This window comes from Thrips palmi, unplaced genomic scaffold (assembly GCF_012932325.1).
Source record: "Thrips palmi isolate BJ-2018 unplaced genomic scaffold, TpBJ-2018v1 HiC_scaffold_18, whole genome shotgun sequence".
Classification (NCBI taxonomy): domain Eukaryota; kingdom Metazoa; phylum Arthropoda; class Insecta; order Thysanoptera; family Thripidae; genus Thrips; species Thrips palmi.
Genome location: NW_023144627.1, coordinates 16,416,610 through 16,437,775, shown reverse-complemented (window position 1 = coordinate 16,437,775; position 21,166 = coordinate 16,416,610). Strand labels below are relative to the sequence as shown.

The window sequence follows — 21,166 nt, the reverse complement described above, 5'->3', positions numbered from 1 at the left end:
CAGTATCGACTGGAAAGTTATGGTTACACAGCGAAACGAAATTGGTAGTCGAAGATCTGTGGGAAGGGTTTCAATAAAATCAAAAGCAGATGTAGTTTTTCAAAGTGTATTGTCACTAAGAAAATTCAGTCACAGTCGTTATAAAGTAACATTCACAATTTGCCAAGTTCTTAATTCATATTAACAAGTTAGAGTTTCAAGAATTTATCTTCTTTTGGGTCTACCATTTTGATGACGCCTACTTTTCCCAGGTCTCTTCTGGCCCTTAGCATTCTTCCCGCCCGCTTTCTTGTTCCTTGGGGGAGGTCTGTAGCTGGAGACATCTGCAGAACTTTCCTTCGTATTCCTTTTTAAACCTCCCTTCTTCCCTCCCAATCCATACTTCTCATCTTTCTTCTGTCTTTTCCGATCTGCAGGTCTGCAAAGCCATAATAAAAATAATAATAAGCAAATGTCAACCAAAATTTTTAAGTGGATCTCTTGTGATGAGGCATGACTTCAAGGGGTTGCGTGATTGATTGATTGATTGATCTCTTGTGATGAGGCATGACTTACTTGTTTTGGAGTTTCTTTTTATGCCCTTGCTGACCTTGTTTCTTTTTATCACCACCAGGTTCCAGGAAATCTAAATCTTTCCTGGCACCCTTACGATATTTCTTGACCTGCACAAATAACATTTCATAAATAACATAATTTTAAAAAAATTAATGTCTGTGAAAAATTTTTTGACATTACCTCTTCCATGAGATCCCTCTTATCCTTCTGTCTCTGAATCACTGCTTGGGCCTGCAGTGTTTTCATCATTTTGCGGTTTTCTCGTATCTTACGAACTTTTTCACTAACTTCAAGCCCAGCCTTCTTCTTCAGAAGGGAATCCCGCACCTGTAAATGTCACAGTAAAGTATTAAATTCTTGACAATTTTAACCATAAGCAAACAGTGCAAATACAGTCAGTAGTCACCTACCTTTTGCATGTGCTCGTCAGATTTGGCCATTTGGGCAAAGTAATCATCAGGTCTCTTTGTTTTGACACCCAGCGAGTGTAATCTGGGAATACCTTCAAGGACTGCTGCTTGTGCTTGCCGATGGAAATTCATCTCTCTCTTGAAGTCATCCACAGTGGGGTCTAAAGATTTTTTAACTTTTTTAATCGGGTTCCCAGCTTCTTCTTCCTTCTCTGCAATCTAATTTTTAAAAATTGAGTTAGAGCTATCTCAAGGTGGCTGCAATAAATATGCTTTACTCGGTGACCTTACATAAACAGCCATTTCTGGTGCAATTGGAGCTAAACCAGTAGTGAGGTCCAAACGTTCGATCCATTTCAAACTCTGTTGGATTTCCTTATGTTTCAAATTAAGCCCAGCCTATGAAAACAAGCAAACAAGACATGTCAACGATACAAAATAAACACAAGAAGAAGTCATAATTTAAATCAGAGCTTAAAATTTTACACATCTTTCAACGAGGGACTACTTACCACATTATTCGTAAATACTTTCTTCGGTTCAACTGGTATGTTAAGACCTGGTTTAAGGAGTCCACTGGCAAAGGCCGCTTGCAGCTGCAATGGTGAACAGAACACAAAACACTTAGTTTCCATTCTTAAACCATCAGAGCTAGGGGCAAAATAAAACAGTATAATATACCTCGGCATCGGAATCACCACTCTCATGATCTTCATAATCACTGGAATCCGACATTTTGGAAAATATGTGGATTACTAATCTCACTAAACACACAGACAACAGGCACAACTCCTCATGGATTTGAGAGGTTATGGCACCCGTGGACCCGTGGTCCCGTCATGTGTCGGGCAGAGATCAAAGTCACTACGTGGTCAATTTCGGTCTCTTCTCGAGTTTGGTTCGATTTCTCATACGACTAGAAACGGTCTGCGAAACGAAGTCTCGCCACCGCAACCGCAACATCACTGCCGTGGAGAATTTCGGAAAACAGTCTTTGATGTTCCGTTGGGCACTTCGGGTGTGTTTGTGTTGTGCTTGGTTGTGTTCTGCTAGGTGGTGAAGTGTCAAGAGAATCTCTCAAACTCATTGGCAGCTATGTGCGACAACTATTCAATATGTTAATAAGGACAAATAGAAGCGTTGTCTTTATATCCAAAAGCTGCCACTCTTGCCGAGTGCTGTTTCTGAGCTGAAGTTGAAATAAGAGGACTTCAGTCTTTGAATGAATCTAGTACTTCATTGAGAACTGGTAAGACTTCTTCTCGTTTCTCGTACCGTAGAAATTCAAGCTGTCTCTGACATATTCGATGAAGTACTGACCGGTCAGGGCTTTAACAGCTGTTCTGACAGTTAGTTGGGTCCTTTGGTTATGTTCCCTCAGAGGAAGAAAACTGTGACCAAGTCCTAGTTTTTGCTGCCACATTTTCAGTTGTGCAACCGAATGTCGTTACTTTTTTAATACAGACGGTAAATGCGGCGTCGCTGGCTTGCGGCACATTGTGAATGGTTCATTTCATTTCAAATTCATGAGGGTTTTCTCATAGAAAAATATGCCCAGTGTTCAATAGAGGTTAGCACTATTGACAGTTATCGAGACTTGGTGAGGAAAGGGGTTTGCTATTCAATTACTCCGTTTCCACCCTCAACAAATCACCAATCCCAGCAAGCAGTTAATACTTATTCCTTTATTGTTCGTGGATAGCAGCAGTCAAATGCTATCAATTTTCGTTAGTCGATTATCCGTCGAAGTAATTTATTGTATTCTCTGTTGCAGGTTTAATGGCTTTCTAAGAAGAAGGCCGACTTTGTAGAGACACTTGGCAAGTGCGCTTCTCGCGAAAATGGGCGTAAGATCGCGTGCCGCGTGTGTGGTGGTAGTGTCGCTGGCGGTGTGGGTGTGCTGCCAGTGCGAAGCCATCTTCCACAATCAGTTCGCAGTGCATGTGCCCAGTGGCAGGGAGGCGGCGGACAGCATAGCCGACAAGCATGGATTTACCAACATTGGCCAGGTGAGCACTCTTCCAGCAAAGTGTCCGGGCGACCGCGCTCGGGGAGGGCGAGCAGGCGAACTGGACTGGAAATGGCCCCTATTTTGACGTCAGACTGGACAGAAGTTCGCCCCGAAGGCTGAACAGGGGGGCATTTTCACGTCATTTTGGTGTCATTTTGACTGTCCGCTCTCCTGACGCGGCGTCGGGTGTTGCCCGAATCGGAGCAGCGAATGTCGACCGCAGCGCGAAGCGCGATAACACAGAAAGCACTGTCCGGCCAAAGTACCACAGTGCGCTTTGCCGCTTTGCCGCTTTGCCGAACTCCAGTGACAGAGAGGCACTCCAGCAGACTGGCTCTGTCTCTCTCGCACTAATCGGAATCGGTCTGCAGTGCTTCCGTCACGATGACCGCGGCTTGCGTTCGGAAAAGGGATTTTCGTCTTCGTCACAGAGCGTTGGGTGGGTCCTCGCGGAGCCCTTGAGGAGTCCTTGCGCAAGGCAAGGATATGCACGCCTCGCACTGCCTCGCTCAGAGGCGGGCAACGCGAGGTGGCTATCAGGGTGACCAATCCCTGTGCTCGTGTCCTCGCTTCCGGATGCCTTGGTGTGTCTTGCTGGCGGTCCACTGTGGGCTTGGAGGCGGACAAAATTCTAGACGCGTTTTTAGCTCCAGAGTCGCTCAAAAGGACTCGATCCGGACTTGTGACCCCACCACTGGATTCCTCGTTGGAGAGCAATCCATTGGTGGAGTCACACGTTGGCTCGAGTCGCGTTCAGCGACTCTGGAGCTCAAAACGCGTCTGAAGTTTTGCCCGCCTCCACCGGTCTTCTGGCCCACTGTGCGGTCCGGTTTCGAGGCGACAGCGGGCGGCAGGCTGCTGCAGTGCGGGTGGGCTGGCCCGTAGGCTGGCCGCCCGATAAGTAGTGCGTCGCGGAGGAGACCGAGACTCCGCGAAACGCAACGCCCGCCCGGCGGCAGCCTGGTTCCGAGCGGGGCCGTCTGCCTCGCACCCCTGCGGCCCGTGGGTGCGAGGGAGACAGAGATAGCCCGGACGCACCCCGCCCTGCCGCGGCCCGTTTGGCGCTTCGCGCTTCGCGTAGAGGTTCGCGCCAAGGGAGGGGAATTCCTGGCAAGGCGCCCACGTGCTCCGCTGCTCCGCGCACCGCCAGCACCGCGCACCCAAAAGGCATGCATACGCTAACGCTAGGCGGCAGCGCGGCTAGCACACTGATTCGTCGCTCTGTCTCTCTCGCACCCGCACGGCGGCGCCCCTGCCTGTGCGAGAGAGACAGGCCTGGCGTAACACCGCCAGCCCCGCCGACTTCAAATCGACGCTTAGAAAAAAAGAGTAGCGTATTTTTAGCTGTATGATCGCCGAGTTGTTTATGTTGCGCTGGTAACGGCGGCGGTTCGCAGCCCGGTCACGTCGCTCGCGTCGCGTCTAGCGGGGCAGCGCGGCACGGCACGGCCCATTGAAGCCACCACGCGAATGCAACTTGTCCGCTCCGTGTCCGACACACTGTATCGCAGTACGTATCGAGCAGTGCTCGGTCTCTCTCGCACTCGTGGGGCGCTCCGCGGGCGTGCGAGCTAGAGTTTTGTCCGCCTGCGCCGGTCTTCTGACCCACTGTGGCGTACTGTGGCGCAGCCCTGAACCTGTGGGCGGGCCTGGGGCAGGTTGGCCGGCCGCGTCTTAGCCTTGTTCCCCTCCGTGCCACTCCGCGCCCTCTCTCTGGGCTCTGTCTGGCCGGCGCGGAGGCCCGGACACTTCCAGGTTAATGCATCGAGTTGGTGACGAAAGACCAGTCTGTTACACACGGACGGACCACGGCGTCGAAGCCGTCGAAGCAGTGACGCCATGCCGGTATCAGCGGACTGATTCGATTCCCGACAGGAGCGGTCCTTCTGGCCTTGCCTTTGTCCGCCGTCTCTCTCCCTCTTGATGCGGCGTTTCGTAGGGGTGCGAGAGAGACAGGACGACAAGCCACCGGGTTGGAAGCACCCGGCAGGCGGATGAAAAGCGCCTCGGGGAAGTCCTCCGGCCCTCCGGGGCGGACATACCTTGATTAGTTAAATTAATTCGTCCTTTTTTTTTGGCCAGTCCGGACCGTACATACGTGATGCAAAGAAGCCGGATGAAAACCTCCCACTGCATATATGACGATGCATATTTTTTCTCCAGTTCTCTTTCTTTTATTTTCATGCCTTTAGAAATGGCGCCCTCCGCCGCGCGTCGAGTTCGGGCGCCCGACGGCGCCTGACGGGGCATGTGCTCGTGCTTATACATTCACGTGCCGAGTGCGCGAGTGCGGGGTGTGTTCAATGTGTCTGCCGGTGTGTGTGTGTGTGTGTGTGAACGTGCGACTGTGTGTGTTTCATTCGAACAAAAGGTCCTGGTATTGTTTCCGCTAGTCCTGCTGGGTCCTGCTGGAACGCCGGAACGCACACGGGCGTGCATGCGGTGCCGGTCACGTCTCTCAGTCCCCCCCCCCCCTCCCCTCTTCCCCCGCTGCACTGTACCACTGTGGGTTTTGGTCGGCACACTGATTTCATTCACGGAGGCAGACGGGCGCTACCGCCGAGGGTGTTGGCCTGCCTGCCAGCTTGTGGCGAGGCGGGGCGGGGCGGGGCGGCGGGGCTGAGTGAATGACAGGGTTGCCACCACACCCTTTGTGACGCGTGACGCGCCGCTTCGCGCTGCTCCACGCCAAGTGACGTCACAAACACGTCGGCCAGTTCCCCCTTGCTCCTCCGCTTCGCGCTGCGAATAGCCGGACCCCAACCTCAGGACTGCTCTGCGAATAATGTATTCTGCGTTCTATTTAATTTTTTTTTTCGCGGCTCGTCGCGGTTACGTGAGGCACGTGGTTGGGCCCGTTAGTGTAACCGGCATACCGTGCGGGTCGGGGCAGCAGACTGACTTCGAGAGTCGTTTTCGTCGCTCTGCCTCTCTCGCTGCTCTGCGGGACGCCCCTTGAGCGCGAGAGAGACAGAGCGACGAAAACGACTCTCGGAATCAGTCTGCCGGGCGCGACTCGCGCGACTCCAGTCTCGACTCCAGTCGCAAGCTACGCCGATCGGCGATTTGGCAGCCCCGTTGTGGCCGGTCTGGCCCACCCCGTTTCTACAGTCCGACTTCCTTTTTGTTATTTTTAATTTTATTTTTTCCTCGGCCCGGCGCTGTTCCGTGAGCGAAGGGCACTTACCGCCCACGCGGCGCGATGCGCCAAAATGGCCATGAGAGACCGTGGATGTAACGCGCGCGCCACTGTTTTTCGTCGGCCTCGCTGCGCGTCGTTGTGGTTTTTATGATACGTACATTGCACCGGAATTGGGAGGTTTTAACAACATTGTTTTGTTGTTTTTGCGACTACACTACAAGCGACACGGCCCTGCTCCGATCAATGCGTGGACAGGAAGTGGGAAATTGCGGTGGGTGGCCGTTCTGCCCGCCCCGCCCCGCCCCGCGCGGTGCAGAGTCGGCTGGATTGACGCGTTGTCGCGCTGGGCGCTGCCTGGCGCTGCCATGCCGCAGCATGCATGCGTCGTTCGAAAAAAGCAAACCGAGGCCGGCTCGCATTTCGCTCGTTTGGCTCGGAAGGCTTTCCGAGCAGCCAAAACTAAAAAAAAAGGAATACAAGACTAAAACTACGTAATAAATTAAAAAAAAATTAGATGAACGAAAATTTAAAATTTAAACTGCAAAAATAAAAAAAATGATTATTAATTTTAAAAAAAATGGATGCCGGTGGAAGGAAGAGTGCGCGGGCGGTGACCCGTGCGACATTTTTGCCGCTGCCGACTCGCACCGCTCACTCGGCTGGAAAGTGTAGTGAGAGGGAGGGAGATAGCGATAGCCGCTGGCGCGCGAAAAAAAGCAATGAATCATTTTGGTGTCGTTACGTGTTTAGTAAACAGACGTTACGGCGCGAAGGGCCCTTCGGCGTTACGTGTGTTGTGCGTGTCATTCACGGCGTGCCTGGATTAGGACGTTGCCTAATTTGGTATTTACTCGTGTCGGGATTACGGTGCTCTGGGTCTCCTCCTCCCTCTTCTTCTTCTGCCCGGTGTGCTGCCGCTGGAGCGGTGTGCTGGAAAGTGAAAGGATTCCCTGCAGTCGTGCAGTGTGTTACTGGAGCCAGTCGGGCTGGCTGGCCAGGCTTGGGGCGCGGCACGGCCCGGCAGGCACGGCCCAGCAGACCGATTCCGAGAGTCGTTTTCGTCGCTCCGTCTCGCTCGCACCTCTAGGGGGCGCCCCATGAGTGCGAGAGAGCGAGAGCGACGAAAACGACTCTCAGTCTGCAGCACGGCAGCCTCTGGCCGGCTCGGCTGGAATCTGGATCAGACTAGCCAGAGAGGCGAGCAGAGAGCCAACCCGCCGGCCGCTGCTCCAGGTCGTTAGCTCATCGGACACGTCCTCGCTGGACCATATTCCCGTCTCTCAAATTTTTTCGCAAGTTTTTTTTTTGCAAATTTTATTACATTTTTTTTCCTGTTTCTTCTCGATACTTCCTCATAATCCAGCGTCCGCGCGTGCTATTACGTGAAACAAAGCCAATAACACACGACGAGGTGTGAATGTTTCTCGCTCGCTTTTTTTCGCGTCTCTCTTTATAGGTCAAACGGCGCCTGGAAACGAGTCCATGTCGTAAAGACCGGCACGTCGTCGTCCACTTGGCGGCGCTTGGTACCGTTCCACCAACAAGCTTGTTTCTGCAGCGGATTAGTCGAATAGCATCGCACAGTGGGCCAGAGGACCGGAGGGGGCGGCCGAAACTCTAGACGCGTTTTGAGCTCCAGAGTCGCTAAACGGGACTCGAACCGAACGTGTGACCCCACGAATGGATTCCTCGTTCCGAGAGCAATCCATTGATGGGGTCACACGTTCGGTTCGAGTCCCATTTAGCGACTCTGGAGCTCAAAACGCGTCTAGAGTTTTGGCCGCCTCCGCCGGTCTTCCGGCCCACCGTGCATCGCCCCGCTGTCTCGTCTCGGCGGGTCAAAGGTGTAGTGCTCCCGGATAATTTTGCCAGTGTGATAAAACCTGTAGCGGCGCGCCGAGCGGGCGTTGACATTTGTTTATCCGCCTCGCCGAGCCTCGTCGAGCGGGCGGCGACTGTGTTTGATCCGATTCCCTGCAGGGCTTCGCTGCTTCGCCGCTGCGGTGCGGCTAACCTTTGGCGCCTTTGGCTTGGAATCGGGGACGGTGAAGTAGCGCCAAGGCTAGGGCGCCGGGCGGCAAGCCGAGGCAAGGCGGGGCAAGGCGGGCGTCACTGCGTCTGTGTCTCTCTTCCGGGGTAAAGAGTCGCTTTGAGCTTGGCGGCGTGGCGCGCATTGTCTCTCGAGCCCCTCGGGCCTCGCCGCTCCGCCTTTTCAGCCCGAGCGTTTGTCAATCTTTCTCATAAACGCCGACGGGCTCCCTCTGCCGCGGTACGCGCCACTCCACTGCGAAAAGGGGGATTGAAAAGTGCGTACTCGAAGAGCCGCGTTGCACAGACAGTGGGCCAGAAGACCGGTGGGGGCGGCCGAAATTCCTGACGCGTTTTGAGCTCCAGAGTCGCTAAAAGGGCCTCGATCCAAACGTGTGACCCCACCAAGGGAGAGCCTTCCATTGGTGGGGTCACACGTTTGGTTCGAGACCTGCTTAGCGACTCTGGAGCTCAAAACGCGTCTGGAGTTTTGGCCGCCTCCACCGGTCTTCTGGCCCACTGTGGAGTGGCCATTTATGCAGCCGGGCAATGGCACACCGAGCGGCCGCATGCGGCAGCATGGCACACTGCTTTGGGGCGTTGCGCAACCCTTTTGGCCCGCTCTGAATCCCGCTCTCCCGGTTCCCGTTCCGTTCACTGCCAATCTTTCACCGCCCCAATATTTTGCGCGCTCTACAGCCAAAAAAGAACTCCTTCTTTTTAATTTAAAAGAAATTTTTTTGGGGGATGGTAAAATATTTTTCCGTCGGTTCTCCCTGTGACCTGAGCAGCCCGATTCCCAAGTTAAACTTCCCGCTCTTATCGGTGGTTGTTTTTTTTTTTTGAGGGGCGGTTGCAAGTCTGGCCGTGGAGGCCGCGGTCGCGTTTTTGGCCGCATTGCCGCCGCTTGGCCCTGCTTGCTTGGCTTGGCTTGGCTATTTCTGTCTGGCCCGCTCCTCGCACTGGATGTGCCGGCCCTGGCTCGGCTCTGCCAGGCGCGGCGCGGCTCGGCTCGGCTCGGCTCTCGGTACTACCTGGAGGCCTGGAGGCCGCGTGGCGGCGCTGATGATGTTGTTAGGCAGGCAGGCGCCATAAGAGAAGGCAAAATAAAATCGGAGGCCGAAATGGCGGCCGCGAATCGAAGCTGGCCGTCGCACAGTGGATCAGAAGACTGGCGCAGGCGGACAAAACTCTACGCGCGACCCCACTGGCAATCAACACCGCACTGCTGGAGGCTCATTCGGAACGGCGCTCTCTGTCTCTCTCGCACCCCCGCGGGGCTGCGAGTCGCCAGCGTCGTTCGGACTCGGTCTGCATGCAAGGAGTCCGGGCTATCTTGGAGGCAGTCGGCGGCGGCCAGCCAGCAGACTCATTCCGAGAGTCGTTTTCGTCGCTCTGTCTCTCTCGCACTCAGGGGCCGTCCCGTATAGGTGTGATAGAGACAGAGCGACGAAAGCGACTCTCGGAATCAGTCTGCTAGCTGGCTAGCCGCGTTGTTGGCCTCGTTGGCTACCACGCTTGTCTGCCTGTCTCTGTGCGCCTCCCCCCCCCTCCCTCGCGTCAATTCCAAACACCGTCTATTCGCACGCCGCGCTGCCGCGATGCCGCGATGCGTGTTCCCCAGCAGTATGTAAAGCCGGCGACTGGCCACGCCAAGCCCCGCCACGCCCCGCCACGCCCCGCCACGCCCCGCCCCGCCTCACGGAGGGCTTGCCTGCTGTGCTCGTTGGAGGTAAAGCTCGGTCTGCCGATGCCGAGGTGCATTCTGCCGTACAGTGCCCTTCGAGTGGAGCAGGCTGCGGGTGGAGGCGGAGGCGGGGGACTTATTTTCGGGTGGAGCGACAAGCTGTCTGCCTGCTTTCCCCGGCGGTATCTTATTTTTTTTCCTGTCGTCAAGCGCGCGCGCCGAGCGCAGCGCGTCAGCGTGCCTAGTTCATTTACCGAAAGGTGTTGTCGGGAGTATATTTGCATGGACTGGGCGTGGCTGTCTGTCTTGCCGTCCGCTCGTCCGGGCAACGCAGGCTCGCGCAGGCCACACCAGCTGCTGTTCCTCCGCTGAAGCGCGCCGCTCCGCTCGCGCCAAGCAGCCAAGGCCGAAGACCCCCGCCGAGTCCGCCGACAAGTGCACTGGTCGTTTACCGCCTCGCTTGTGGCGAATATCACTCGCCGTCTGTCTATCTGCCTGCCTGTCCGTCCGCCCGCCCGCCTCTTGCCGTCTGTTTTTGTCTGCGGGTGTACTCTCCCGTCGGGGTCACCGTCGGTCACTAGTAGTGTAGTGCCGGGCACCGCGTGGCGTTGGCCTCACGTTTTTGTGACCCGGTATCGGTTTTCGACCAGGCGGGCTGTCTCTCTCGCACTCGCGGGGCGTGGCCGCCGTGGCGTGGGGGTGCGAGGGAGACAGAGACGCTGCGTTGGCGATGAATGAACAAAGTTTGGTGGCGGCGCGGCAGCGTCGTCGATCTCATTGCTGCCGACTCAATAGCCTTGATGGAGGCGCCGGGGACGCTGGCTGCCTGTGGCTGTGCTGGTGCTGCCGACTGATTCCGAGAGTCGTCCTCTGTCTCTCTCGCACCCATACGGGACGGCCCGTGAGTGCGAGAGAGACAGCGCGACCAGGACGAGTCGGAGTCGGTCTGCCGGCCGGGGCGAGCGCCGTGTTCGGCGACGGTAGGCAACCCGGCGGCGTCCACGCGGGAGGGTTGCCTATCCCGGCGATTGCGGGCGCTCTGCCGCTGGAATGCAGGAATGCCCACTGTAAGTACTAGGCTTTCCGCGTGCGCTGCGGGGACGTGGGTTCAAACACCCATCCCCGTGTTGTTTTTCGTGTTGTTTGTCCTGCATGGCGCCGCGACGTCCTGAACGGTTTGTCCGCTCTGTTGCGCAACGAGATGCGGAGAGAGAGAGAGGGAGAGAGAGACGTGAACACGACGGAGCGAGCAGGCTAGGAAGGACTACTACTCGGACTGTGGGATCGATCGGAATAATTGGATTTGACTTAACTTAATGAGATGCCGCGTGGGAAAATGATGTTCTCCGGTTCTCCCCTCCGGCTATGCGCGGCGCTGCGGGACGCGGCGGGCTCGCCGGGGTGGGAGTAATCACTCTATAATCGCTACCGAAATCGCGTGCACCAAACCGAGATGGGCAAATAAGGGGTGAAATTATTATTATAACCGAAATCACCTCTCTTTGAAAAATGGCTGGGTGGCATGTGAACATGTGATAGACCAACGTACGTGTGTCCAATTTATAAGAGAGTCATGCTCGTGATGTGTGTGTGTGTGTGTTTTCTTTTTAATCCGTGCCGGTGGGGCCGCGTCACCAGGACCAAGGACTGTGCTTTTTTTGACGAGTGCCACAGCCGCCACCACCACCCGGCAGTGCGACGTACGTTCGTGTACGTTCGACGCCAAGGCTTACTGCACTCGAGCCGCCGTGCCATCGCCTGCTGAGGCCCCTCTACCTCGCCGAAGGGGCTTCCCCCTCCCCCCCTCCTGCCTCTTTCTTGACACTCCCCCTCCCCCTTTCCAGCCCCCCTTCGGGTCCGTAAATTACATATACAAGGTGGGACGTCCCCGGCGTCCCCGTCGGAGGTCGCGGTCCTCGCGCCGACATTGCTGGGCGAGATGTGCGCGCGGTAAATAGTGTGGGGGTCGCTCCGTGGACCGCGCCGACACGTGTTCGGTCGTAAGGTTAGGTTGGAACGGGTCCTTAACACGAGCGTCCTGCTGCCCACAGACAGACAGACAGACTCGTCACTTTTTTCCGCGCGCTCGCTGCTCGATATAACTTGTTATTCTTCATGGGCGCTTGTCACAGTCAGTAGCTCACCTGCTGTCATCTCTGGTTTTTCGTTATGAGTGTGTGTGTGTGTGCACTGTTGGCCGCGCGGCGGTTTTCGCGCATGCCGTTGGCCAGACTCTATAATTCGATTACGTTGTTTCTTTTTTTTCTTCTTGTCGCCCCCTCCCCCTCTCGCCCCTCAGCCGGCCGTGGAGGAAAGCGTTGTTGCGGTCTGTCGCTGCGGTCAGTGTCGTGAAAGGAAGACGAAGACGGACTGCTCGACGGGGCGCGGCACGGCACGGCACTGCCAAGCAGCAGACTGATTCCGAGAGTCGTTTTCGTCGCTCTGTCTCTGTCGCACCTGTGCGGCACGCCCCATGAATGCGAGAGAGGCGGAGCGACGAAAACGACTCTCGGAATGGGTCTGCCTGCGGCACGCGTGTTCCGAGTCGGATTTGAGGCGCGGCCTGGCCTGTCGACGGACGCGACGGTGTCACCGATGGTGGCCTTGGTGGGCATCGGCACGCACGGCCGGATGGACGGGACGGGGCGCGGACGGCGACGAGGACCACGGACCACGCCAGAAGACCGGTGGAGGCGGCCGAAACTCGAGTCGCGTTTTGAGCTCCAGAGTCGCTAAATGGGACTCGAACCAAACGTGTGCCCCACCAATGGATTCCTCGTTCAGAGAGCAATCCGTTGGTGGGGTCACACGTTCTGTTCGAGTCCTGCTTAGCGACTCTGGAGCTCAAAACGCGTCTCGGGTTTTGGCCGCCGGCGCCGGTCTTCTGGCCGACTGTGCACACTGAGAGGAAGGTCTGGACACTGGAAGCTGGAGGAAGGAGCAGGACAGTGTAATTGAGAGTTTGCAGGCGTCACGGCCGGCACGGCACGCCACGGCACGGCACGGCCGCACCGAGAGACGCTCTGCCTTTTTCTAAAAAGTGTTTGTCGGATCGCGATGCCGTGCACGCCGAGCACGCCGAGTCCATCCTCGACTGCTTGCTCGGCTTGCTCGCTGCACTGTGGAAAACAAAGAGGAAAGGAAGCAAAATGGTTATTTTTGAAACAAGTCCCCGCGAGGCAGCAGAGCTCGCGCAGTCACGAGAATGGGGAGCCTGACTAATGCCGTCGCCATTACCTCAGTCAAGTCAAGCAGCGACTACGCTGGAAGCGCTGGAAGCGTCGGGGCGACCCGGAGGCCGAGCCGGCGGTCCAAAGGCAGCCAAAGGGCACGTCACTGCGTCAGCTCGTCAGCTCGCCGTGTGAAGCAACTCATTCGGCGCGGAATGGCCCCGCGACGGCCGCCAGGCGGGTGGGTACACTGTGTACACTGTCCGTATTTGGCGGTGCTCGCTCAAATTGCGCGCGGCCGGTGATGAGTTTTCTGCTTTGTTGGCCGTTTTCCTGCTGATTTGGAAGCCAGTGTGGGCCAGAAGACCGGTGGAGGCGGCCGAAATGCGTTTTGAGCTCCAGAGTCGCTAAATGGAACTCGAGTCGTGCTTGTGACCCCACCAATGGACTGCTCTTCGAACGAGGAATCCATTGGTGGGGTCACACGTTCGGTTCGAGTTCCATTTAGCGACTCTGGAGCTCAACGCGTCGGATTTGGACCACCTCCACCGGTCGTCTGGCCCACTGTGCGTCGGCCGATTCTGGCGTCATCGCCTTCGATCGGGTTATTGTGAGATTGGGGGGCGGCATTTCACAATAATCCTCGAGCGAAATTCGGAATTCGTCCTTGCCGCTATCTTTCTCGCACATCCTCTCCTCTCTCGCAACCGTTTTTACACTCTCTTTTTTTTTCACTGGCCGCGCAGTGCAAGGTTACGGCAGTTCCGCTCGTCAGAGTAATCGCGATCTGCCGGCGTTTTACCGCGGCCAGCGGCCAGCCAGCGGCCAGCACGCGGCCGGCCAGTCACGTAAGCGGCGCGGGTTCGCGTCCCGGTCGCGGTCGATTCTTTTTCCCTGGACCACGCACGCGCGCCCTCGGTGGCCCGCTTATCTCGGCGGTGATAGCAGCCAGGGAGGCAGCCAGCCGAGCCGCCAGCCAAGCCGCCAGCCAGATCGCCGTGCAGACGCTTATCTCGTGATACTATGCACGATGTTGGGGGAGGAAATGGACGCCCTGACATTGGCCCGCTTCGCCCGCTTCGCCGCGGCCTCTGTTTACAACGCCGAAATCGCGGGCGTTTTGGCCGCCGGATGCTGGCTCGTTTCTGACGTCCCACAGAGACTGCGAATGTTGGTCTCCGGGCCAGTGCCATAGAGTCCCAGGGTCTATTACTCCGGGCTTTGGCGCTAGGTGGCACGCGGTGCGCTCAATAGTCGCTAAACTCCGTCCTGCCGCCGGGCGTGGCCGCGTGCAGTGGGCCAGAAGACCGGTGGAGGCGGCCAAAACTCACGCATTTTGAGCTCCGGAGTCGCTAAATGGGACTTGAACCGAACGGGTGACCCCACCAATGGATTGCTCTCCGAACGAGGAAGCCATTGATGGGGTCACTCGTTCGGTTCGAGGCCTGTTTAGCGACTCTGGAGCTCAAAACGCGTGTGGAGTTTTGGCCGCCTCCACCGGTCTTCTGGCCGACTGTGCCGCGTGGCCGCGGGGACTCCGCCCGGGACGCCGCCGTCGAGGCATTGGAGCAGGGACTTGACTTTCGCCGGGCCGAGCCACCAAGCCGTGCCCGTGGAAAGGGAAGCAGGGGCTGAAAAAAAATTTGGACGGCGTCCCTGGTGCTGTACCCGCGTGACCCCGCGACCCGCGAGCAGCGGCGACAACTGCAAAAACCGGGGGAAAGAACCTCACAGCTTGTTCCGTTTGTGTAGGCTTGACTGCCCTCCACGTTGTACTACCGACGGAATGTAAAAACTGCTTTGGCTCGTGTGTCATCCTTGGGTTATTATTTTAGATGTTTGCCTAGCCAACATTTTTGCCAGTCTAGCCAATCTTTTTTTGTGTCCCGCGCCGCTCCTGCTTTGTTATTCTGGATTACAAAACGTTTAAATGCTCGCTGGTTGGTGCAACGCGCGCCCAGAGAGGCCCGAGATTGTCGGGAAGAAAAGAGTTGTTGTTGGGTTCCGCAGGCAGCCTGTGTCTCTGTCTCACTCCGTCTCGCTCTGGGCCGGGCTGGCGGGCTGGCGGGCTGGCAGGTGCACTCGCGCGGAGGTCTTACTGCAAGGCAGGCGGTGCCGGCGGTGCAGCCAGGGATTGCCAATTGAAAGTGCAAGTTGTGTTAAATTGCATGCATCGCGTGGCTCGCGGTGGCTCACCGCACTGCACCGCACCCCGTGCCCGGAAAGTGTGCCACCGCCTGTCGGTGGTGGCCTTGATCCGTGAGAACCTTCTTCTGGGTCGGTCAGGGTATTCCTTGATAACGGCTAAACTCCAATTCCAACAAAAAATAAATAACAAAAAAAAACGAAAAATCGCACTTAAACATTGAAATACTTTTTTTTTTTCAAATTTGATCGAAGGAAACAAAATTAAGTTGCCCACGTTGCTGCAGTGTCGTTGTTTTATTTTCTTCCTTTTTCTTAACGTAAATGGAATGGGCCGGCGCGGCAGTGCATGCTTGCGTCACTGCGCCGCGCCACCGCGTCCTCCGCAGCCTGATGTCCCCGCCACGGTAACTGATAGCGAGCTTTGCCCAGCTTTGCCGGCCGCCTCGCAGTGGGCCAGATGACCGGTGGAGGTGACCGAAGTTCGAGACGCGTTTTGAGCTCCAGAGTCGCTAAATGGGACTCGAACCGAACGTGTGACCCCACCGATGGATTGCTCTCCGAACGAGGAATCCATTGGTGGGGTCACACGCTCGGTTCGAGGCCTGTTTAGCGACTCTGGAGCTCAAAACGCGCCTAGAGTTTCAGCCGCCCGCGCCGGTCTTCTGGCCCACTGTGCGCCTCGCCCTGCCCCTGCCCGGCGTGCAGCCTCCCTACTCCGGCGGCAGCGACAAGAAAAGGCAGAGAAGGCGGTGGCTCGGCGCATCTAGCCAATCTGGCGCATGCACGCCGCCCAGATACCGCCTTGTCGTCCTGGCCAGCCCGAGGCCCAGCCCGCCCTGGTTGTGCCATTGCACTGCAAGTGCACCTTGATGTTGTCGTTTTGAAGGCTGCAGCTTTGCTCTCGAATCCCCGCCGCCGCCGTCGTGACCTTTTTATTTCTCGCTCCGCGTTTTTTTTCATGCTCTGCTCCCCCTTTGTTCATTTTTTCTGGCTTGATGTCTTTAAAACTCGCGCTGCAACGCTGCAGCGCGGCCTTCCCTGCGGCGACGCGCGACGCCCGGATTTATTGGGACTTAAAAAGTCGTTTCGCTGGAATAACGACCGCACGGAATCCGCTTTGTTATGAAAATGAAAAATTTGCCTGTGTTTTCCTCTCCGCCTCTTTTAATTTTTCCGCGAACGTTTGCAGTGCAAACACAGTGGGTAGCTGCCTCTGCCTGCCTCGCCAGCGGTTATTGGATTGGGCGAGCGGGTGACGCTGTGACGCGCGGGGCGCGCCGAGCCGCTCAACGTGGCTGAATGACTTTGGTCGTCGCAAATTGACTTTGGCGACCGGCAAAGTTAAATACAGTTGTTCGAAGCGCGCGTCGCGCGTTCTCCATCCGCGGCGCGTCGTGGGGTGCACCGCAAAATTCGCGCGTCGCGACGCTCAGTGGGCCAGAAGGCCGGTGGAGGCGGTCGAAATCCCGGACGCGTCTCGAGTTTCGGCCGCCTCCACCGGTCTTCTGGCCCACTGTGCGACGAAGGGCTTAGCACCCCGGCCGCACAGCGCGCACAGCGCCACAGCATGGCGTTTAGCTCTTTCAGGGGCTGTTTGTTATTCGCGCCCCCGAGCCCAGCAGCCCGGCACGTCACTCCCTCCTTCCTCCCCCGCTGGATCCACTCGGTCGCCGCGTGGGTGTACACTGGCGTGGCGGCGTCCGCGTGGCGTCCGCCCCCAGCAGTGACGTCATTGCTTGGGCCTCGGCCGCCCCGGCCCGCCCCTGCAGCGCGTCTAGCGCCTCCGCTCCGCCATAACATTTAACGCCCAACTTGCTACACTTACGGGCTATCAGCCCCGGCCAGGCAGCTTCATCAACCCAACGCCACACACACACACTCACACTCACCCTCACTCACACAGTCATACTCTCACTCACTGACACACACTCACACACACGCGCGCGTGCCCCCGCACCATCCCCGCCGACGTCACTAACCTTATCTTGCGGTGCACTCACGAGATTACCGAGAGCCCCCTCCCCCTAGGCTTTTCCGACTGGACCTCGTCACGAGGTGAATCACCTGCAGCAGCGATTCGGCGCCACTGTTTTTTTTTGTGTTTTTTTTTACGGCGTCGCGAGACAGGAAACGAAACGGCCGGTCGGACTGTTCGGACGCGCTGGAGCTGGAACGCGATCGCAGAGCCACAGAACGCCGCGGCGCGCGAGTACTACAGTCTGCCAGTGTGGTGTCTGGCGCTGGCCGTGCGGTGTGCTGAGCGCTAATTTGACTGGCGTCTTTTCGATGTGATCGGAGAACCACTCACCGGCCGCTCATGTAGACTTTCACTATTGCGGCACGGCGACGCGGGGCGGGGCGGGGCGGAGCGGGCGGGGCGTGCCCGTGGGTGCTGCCGGCTGCCACCGGCTCGGCCTCCAAGGTCTCAGCCCCCACCCCCTTGTTACCGTCTTCCTACGTGTCGAACCGTGGACGTGGAGTCGTGGACGTACAGTACAGTGTCGCTGTCGCCCGCTCCACGCTCTTCGCAGCTGGCCGCAGCGCGACGGCCCTAGTTTCGGCGGGAAAGGCGTAGTTTTTCAAGTTTATCGCGGCCGCGGGCACGCACGCCCCACACTCGCAATAAGGCCGCCCCTCCCTGCGCGGCCCGGACGCTATCAGGCTGGCTTATCCGCGCTGGAGCGGCTGGAGCGGCGAACGTGTGTCCGGAGCGTGGCTGGAGCGTGGCTGGAGCGGCTGGAGCGGCGAACGTGTGTCCGGAGCGTGGCTGGAGCGTGGCTGGAGCGTGGCTGGAGCGGACGGCAGTTCCTGCACCGCAAGCTGCGCAAGCAAGCCGACGCCGTGTCCTTGCACGACAGTCCCTGCCGGACACGCGACTGGCCCGGCCTGGCCCGGCCTGTCCGCCCCGCCGACCGTGGCGGCGTCGTATCAATGCGTGATTGTGATCCGGGTGCCTCGCCGCCGCTGCTGGCTGCACAGTGCACCTGCGCTGCCGTCCGCGACGCCGTCCTGGACGTCCTGGGCGCGGACGGCCGGGACGGCAGACGCAGGCGGCGTGGTCCTCATGAATAGAGAGATCGGCATTTTCACTCGCAGGGCGTGGCCGCGTGGCCGCCGGCCGGGCGGAGTGGAGTCCAGGCCGTCCGGACGGCGGGCGATGCGACACGGCGACACTCTGGACGCCGATTTCTTTTGGCGGTCGTCGGCGTGGTCAGAGTGTCGTCCATGACGGAGCCGATGATGACCGCGACCCTGGCCTAGACGCAGGCCGCCTGCCGGACGGGGAGGGGCGCTGCTTGGCGCTGCTTTGAGGCGCCGCGGTCGCTCTGTCTCTCTCGCACCCCGGCGGGACGGCCGGGACATCCTTCGGAATGTCTTCGCAGGCGCCGGGCCTGCCGGGCCTGCCGGGCCAGGCGAGAGGGTTTCGACGCGCACGACCTAGACCTCCGACCGCGCTGTGCCCCGGACGTGCGTGACGGGCTGGTCACTCCGGGATGGCACCCGCCAGACACCCGCCTCGTCACGTGTGCCGGCGGCTCTAGTCACGTGGTCCGGAGAACTGGTCCCAGCCGGTCCAACGGGCCACCGCGTTTCCACCTTACAGTGGAGTGGAGTCTGCATCGCGTCGTTGCGATCCATCCCGCCTACCGAGCTTCCAGCTTGGCCTCCGTTTCTGCGCTTCCTCGTGCGTTGGAGGCGCACAGTGGGCCAGAAGAACGGCGCAGGCGGCCGAAACTCAAGACGCGTTTTGAGCTCCAGAGTCCCTGAATGGGACCTGAATCGAACGTGTGACCCCACCAATGGATTCCTCGTTCGGAGAGCAATCCATCGGTGGGGTCACACGTTCGGTTCGAGTCCCATGTAGCGACTCTGGAGCTGAAAACGCGTCTAGAATTTTGTCCGCCTCCACCGGTCTTCTGGCGCACTGTGCGGCGGCAGGTGTCAGCGACCCTGCTTGTATCAGCGCTCGCGTCCAAGCCCGCGGCGCTCGAAGCGCTGACGCTAGATTCTCTTTTGTTCCCGACAAAAGAAAACCGGGAAGAAGAAGGGCAAGAAAACGGCCTGCCTGGCGGAAGTGCGATCGGCCTGTGTGCTGCCATTGGCCAAGCCATTGGCTACCATGCACGCTGTGCTGGCTGTGGCGGTCAAAGAAAACCGCTACAGCAGCAGGCACTCCGTCGCACTTGGTGGAGTCTGCTGTCGTCCGGTGTTCGACCTTCGCGGGTTAGCGGCCCAGTGCGTGTGGCGACACACTCACTCACTCGCCAGCTAGCTGCAGCTGTGCGGCGGCCATGCCGTATTTATCCTAGCATTGATTCTTTTTACGCGTGCCGTCGGTGAGTTTCGCGGCCGAACGAACAGACGCACAGTGGGTCAGAAGACTGGCGCCGGCGGCCAAAACTCTAGACGCGTTTTGAGCTCCAGACCAGAGTCGCTAAACAGGACTCGAACCGAATTTGTGACCCCCACCGATGGATTCGTCGTTCGGAGAGCAATCCATTGGTGGGGTCACACGTTCGGTTCCAGTCCCATGTCGTGACTCTGAAGCTCAAAACGCGTCTAGAGTTTTGGCCGCCCCGCCGTTCTTCTGGCCCACTGTGAGGCGGGCAGACGGACGCCGGGCCGGGCGTGGGGCTTCTCTCCCCTCGGGTGAGAGTGGTCCGAGCAAACACGGCTTGACACCTTTTTCTGGTGGAGGCAGCGCGCAGCACGCGATGCGACGGTCACCCCGGTGAATTTACCGCCGCTGTCTCTCCCATTTGCTCCCTTTTTCGGCCCGTTTCTTTCTCTCCGGCCGGCGGATAGGGATTATTTAATTACTTCATTAGTTAATTAGTGAATAATTGAATAACTGCGGTGAGGTCGCCACATGCGCCGCCAGTCAGATGTTTCCTCGATCCGACGGCTACAGTATCACGACGTCGACCTGTAGGTCAGTGCGGCGTCCTCGGCGTCCTCGGCCACGTCCTCGACGGCGTCCTTCCCTCCGGCGCGCCCTCGTCCCCGGAAGTGGCATACACAGAGGCGCTCACGTCTCATATTTCCAAATTGATTTCATTCTTTTTATGTAATGCGCGTAACTGCCTCGTTGACGCCGCTGTGCACGTGCTGACGCGTTCGCGCACACACACGCACACACACACACGCGTCCAACTGTCGCAACGCGCCGGGCCCGGCCAAGACGGCCAAGTAACCTGCACGCATCGCGGGCGATGCCGTGTCGCAAGGCGGCCACGGAGTGCCACGGAGTGCCCGAGCCATGCGGTCCAAATGATACCCTGCGCCGTGGCGCTCCGTCTCTCTCGCACCCGCGGGCCGTCCGGTGGAGGTGCGAGGGAGACGGCGCGACCGAGGCGGTTGTTCGGGATCGGCCTGCAGGCGCGCCGTGCTGCGCCGTGCTGCGCCGTGCACCGTGGTGGTGGCGAGGGCGCGTTCAATTAGTGTCAACACCAGTGCGGCCGCCCCGCCCCGCCCCGCCCGCCGCCTCTGTGCCGCAATCGAAGGACGGCCGAGCAATCGAGACGCCGCCGGCCGCCCCGCCAGCGCTGCAGCAGCGCCCCGCCGCCGCCGGCCGTGACTCGAATCGCCGTCGCTACCCCCCGCCGCCGCCGCCGCCGTTCGAACATCCCTGGCCCTGGCGCGGGTATACTCCACGCTTCGGGGCAACAATGTCGCGTGGCGATACCCCGCGTCGCTCTTCCAGAACACGGTAGTGCGGGAAGAGTGCTGTCGTTGCGCCCCGCGGCCCCGTGTGAACCTCGGCCTTCGGGCCGCGGGTGACAGCCCCGCGGGGGCGGCGCGCGAGGCCGGACGCGCTGGACTTCCCTCCCCTCCCCCCCCCCCTCTCTCTCGCAGCGGAAGCAGCAGCGCAAGGCGCTCCTTGACCGTTCAATGACGCACCTTCCTCAGTCAATGGGGAGAGGCAAGGACAACGCGCCACACAAACACACACACACAATGTGTGATAATGGCCGTTTGGTGGGGCTCTCGATAAATCCCCGCGCTCCGTCCGTC

At 58.4% G+C, this 21,166-nt stretch overlaps 2 protein-coding genes across 2 annotated transcripts in view; one reads left to right on the top strand and one right to left on the bottom strand.

Annotated features, from left to right (window-relative positions):
• Positions 1-92: 92 nt before the first annotated feature.
• LOC117645280 (probable rRNA-processing protein EBP2 homolog) lies at positions 93-1,700 on the bottom strand. The gene is made up of 7 exons (XM_034385348.1): positions 1,647-1,700; positions 1,478-1,561; positions 1,257-1,364; positions 966-1,184; positions 736-882; positions 556-662; positions 93-418 (listed from the first exon to the last, which is right to left on the bottom strand). Exons 1-7 carry the CDS (start codon positions 1,698-1,700, stop codon positions 205-207), a joined length of 933 nt encoding a protein of 310 aa, XP_034241239.1. The 3' UTR covers positions 93-204.
• A 242-nt stretch (positions 1,701-1,942) lies between these two features.
• The window catches only part of LOC117645278 (furin-like protease 2), a 30,595-nt gene continuing 11,371 nt past the window's right edge, over positions 1,943-21,166 (top strand). Inside the window, exons 1-2 of the mRNA XM_034385346.1 lie at positions 1,943-2,214; positions 2,740-2,974. Coding sequence (XP_034241237.1) covers positions 2,807-2,974 — 168 coding nt within the window. The 5' untranslated portion in view covers positions 1,943-2,214; positions 2,740-2,806. The remainder of the gene's footprint in view (positions 2,215-2,739; positions 2,975-21,166) is intronic.

What these genes read in the sequence shown, in the direction of transcription:
- LOC117645280 (XM_034385348.1), bottom strand. Translation starts at nt 1,700, where the DNA reads ATGTCGGATTCCAGTGATTATGAAGATCATGAGAGTGGTGATTCCGAT. An exon ending in CACCAGAAATGGCTGTTTAT is followed by an intron (nt 1,185 to 1,256) that starts GTAAGGTCACCG and finishes TTTAAAAATTAG; the next exon opens with ATTGCAGAGAAGGAAGAAGA. An exon ending in CTGACGAGCACATGCAAAAG is followed by an intron (nt 883 to 965) that starts GTAGGTGACTAC and finishes TGACATTTACAG; the next exon opens with GTGCGGGATTCCCTTCTGAA.